Source organism: Grammomys surdaster, unplaced genomic scaffold, assembly GCF_004785775.1.
Source record: "Grammomys surdaster isolate TR1022 unplaced genomic scaffold, NIH_TR_1.0 166, whole genome shotgun sequence".
In the NCBI taxonomy this organism is placed as follows: Eukaryota; Metazoa; Chordata; class Mammalia; order Rodentia; family Muridae; genus Grammomys; species Grammomys surdaster.
In genome coordinates, this window is record NW_021604614.1 from 11,235,704 (window position 1) to 11,238,891 (window position 3,188).

The 3,188-nt window shown below is 54.8% G+C and overlaps 1 protein-coding gene across 2 annotated transcripts in view; it reads right to left on the reverse strand.

Annotated features, from left to right (window-relative positions):
- Positions 1 to 2,580, reverse strand: part of Bri3bp (BRI3 binding protein) — a 14,834-nt gene extending 12,254 nt beyond the window's left edge. The window contains exon 1 of one of the 2 annotated variants that reach the window (XM_028766225.1): positions 2,338 to 2,580. In XM_028766225.1, the coding sequence (XP_028622058.1) occupies positions 2,338 to 2,568 (231 nt within the window). In that variant the 5' untranslated portion in view covers positions 2,569 to 2,580. The remainder of the gene's footprint in view (positions 1 to 2,337) is intronic. The other variant, XM_028766226.1, reaches the window with a different exon arrangement.
- Between the last annotated feature and the right edge of the window lie 608 nt (positions 2,581 to 3,188).

The following is a 3,188-nucleotide window of genomic DNA, read 5'->3' on the forward strand; positions in this document are numbered from 1 at the left end:
TCTCTCTCTCTCTCTCTCTCCTCCCCTTCCCCTGCCCTAAATAAACTCTATTCTACACTATACCAGTCATATGGCTGGTACCTCAGGGGAAGGGATGCCTCAGCATGGGCCCGCAGAGGCACCCCCTCACCTCACCATACCGCGCTCTGTGAAACATATCCTGGCTCTTTTTAGGCTCTTGATAGGGGGTTACAGGGAAGAAGAAAGGGGGCAGAGAAGAGTGGGACAGAGAAAGGAACCCACAAAGTAGCAAATGGCACCTACATAGTAGAGTGATAACTTCTTCGTTCACCGAAAGTTATTAAATAGAGTGAATGTTAGCATGCACAAGATTGAGAGTTCAGTCCCCAGCATCCAAAACCATGGCTGCTATATAACTATTAAGCAGCTGGTACATGAATGCTCTCAAACCATCCATGAAGGAGGCTGGAAAGATACATGGCTTGGCAGTTAAAAATTCATACGGCTATTACCTAGGACTGAGTTAGGTTCCCAGCACCCATGTGAGACAACTCACAACTACCAGTAACTCCAGCTCCGGGGCATCCGATGCTCTCTTCTGGTTTCTGTGGGCACCTGCACTCATGTGAGTAATCACACATGGCCACACAAACACACACAATTAAAAATTAAAAAGGCAGGGCTGGAGAGATGGCTCAGTCAGTGGTTAAGAGTACTGGCTGCTCTTTCAGAGGTTCCAAGTTCAATTCCCAGCAACCACATGGTGGCTCACAACCATCTGTAATAGGATCTGATGCTCTCTTCTGGCCTGCAGACATACATGGAGACAAAACACAGTATACATAATAAGTAAGTCTTTAAATAAATAAAAATACATCAGGGCTTGGTTGCACACACCTTTAATCTCAGCACTTGGGAAGCAGAGGCAAGTGGATTTCTTCTGAGTTAGAGTCCAGCCTGGTCTACATGGAGAGTTCTAGGCCTACAAGAGGCCCAGTTTCCAAAGAAAAAATCCTTCTCCCTCATGCTAAGGACCAATAAACTTTCATGTTTTAAAACTCTAAATACCCCCAGCAGGACTAAGCAATGTTCAATTAAATTACCTTACAACCTAGAAATATCAAGAGGGAACTTTGAGAGCCATGATTCTGGGCCAGGAAGGAACCAGCGGCACCAAGCAATAAGAAAAGAACTGTTGTTCCCATCCCCCACTTAACAGACAAGAGAAACTGAGGTTTAAAGGTTCGAAGCCAGGGACAGGCAGATAATGATTCTCAAGACCCACATGGTAGAAGCAGAGAACTTTAAGGATGCCTTAAAGCTGTCTTCTGACTTTCGTAGGTACATGTGCACACAGGTCTCTCTCTCTCTCTCTCTCTCTCTCTCTCTCACACACACACACACACACACACACACACACACACACAATCAGCAAATAAACATAAGACAACGTATTTAAAAGTGAAGTCACTGGGCTGGGGAGATATGGCTCAGGCGATAACGAGCTTCCTGTGCAACCATGAGGACGTGGGTTCCAATATAAGGACCCAAGTACAATCCCAAGAATGCTTGAAATCCGGTGCTGGGGAAGTGGAGCAGGAAGATCCCAGAGGCCCACTGGCCGGCCAGCCAGCCTGGCTTAATCTTCAAACTTCTGGGCAATAAGAGAACTTGTCTCAAAATACAAAGGTGGACAACTCCTTAACTTGAATACCCGAGGCTGACCTCTGGACTTCACACTCACACACATACACCAAGGGAAGTCACCGGCCTAATCTCATCCGGCTGGAAAGAGGGAGCGCCCCAACTTGGACCCAAAGTTCTCTGGACTCCACAACCCCGAGACCAGAGACCAGGAAGGAAACGAGAGACAGGCGAAAGAACCGCGTGCATCTTGACTTCTCTTTTTCTCAGTACCGTGTACCCAACGTAGGTGCCACGGCGGAGCCAGGGGAGAGCTCCCTGGTGGAGGGGCTCATCCCAGTCCCGGAGACCCTAGACTCCCAAGCTAAACCAAAGGCTCCAACCAAGAAGTCCCTAACCCCACCCCCAAACACACAGTAGGCGATCAGGTTGTCAAAGCAATAGCTCCGACTCCATCACTCCTTGGAAAGGAGAACTCGGCCCAGATATCTCCGAGGCAAGGAGTGGAAGGCAGAAGGCCCACGGGGCCGGGCCGCGCGGGGACCCGGACGTCCCCAGTGCCTGGCTCATAGTGGTCGACCATTGAGACGCGGCGGGTAGCGCGCGGGCGTCACGCGCTCCCGGGGGCCGCGCTCGGTCCCGGCTGCAGCAGGCCGCGACCGTCCCCAGCCCGAGTGCCCCCCCACCAACGGTCTCCGGGCCCGGCAAGGTGACCGCGGGCGCGCCGCCCACCTTCTGAGCCGCGCGCACGTTGTCCTCTCCGAAGAGGCTGCTCAAGCTCTGCGAGAAGCTGCTCGTCGCGCGCCGGTGGCTGTTCTTGTCCGCAGCCCCGCGGCCCCGAGCCCCCTGCGCTCCAGGAGCCACCAGCGCCACCAGCAGCAGCGCCAGAAGTAGAACCGGCAGCAGCACCCGCAGCCCGACCCGGGCCCGGGCCCGGGGCTCTTGGGACGCGCGCGCGCCCATGATCGGCCACGGGAGGAGGGTCGCGGGGCTGAAACGGGGAGAGGGCGGAGCACACGGCCAGCAAGGGCTCCCGGCCGCACCGCGTGGGCGCGCCGTCGCCCCGCCCCGCCTTGCAGCCCCGCCCCGCCCCGCGCACGAAGCCCCGCCTCCCGCCCGCAGCCTCCGGAGGACGCCTCCCCCTGTATAGTATTGACTCTGTTGCACACCGCAGAGCCATGCGGGGCTTGCAAAGGCTCTCTCCTGGTCTGGGCCGGATCCTTGCAAGCGTTTGAAAAACTGAAGGGCAGGTGTGTGTCACCTCCCTACACCCCCAAAAGCAGGCCGCGCGGAGCACGCGTTCTTTCGTTCTCAGGCTCCTCCTGGGAACGTACGGCATTTCCGAGCCATAAAGTGATTGCAGAGGAGAAGCTGGTGATGGGACAGGGAAGGCGAGCTGATGTGAGAGGAGAGAGCCGGAGCAGTGGTTTAGCATCGTGCGGTCCCATATAAAGGATTTTGATGGAATCAGGACTCTTCAAATGAGGTTGGGAGGGGGAGGGTGTCTAGAGTTGTTCCCGCCAGTTGTTCTGGTCTCAGGAAGTACCCACGCCATCTACATGGACTTAAAGGACCAAAAACCT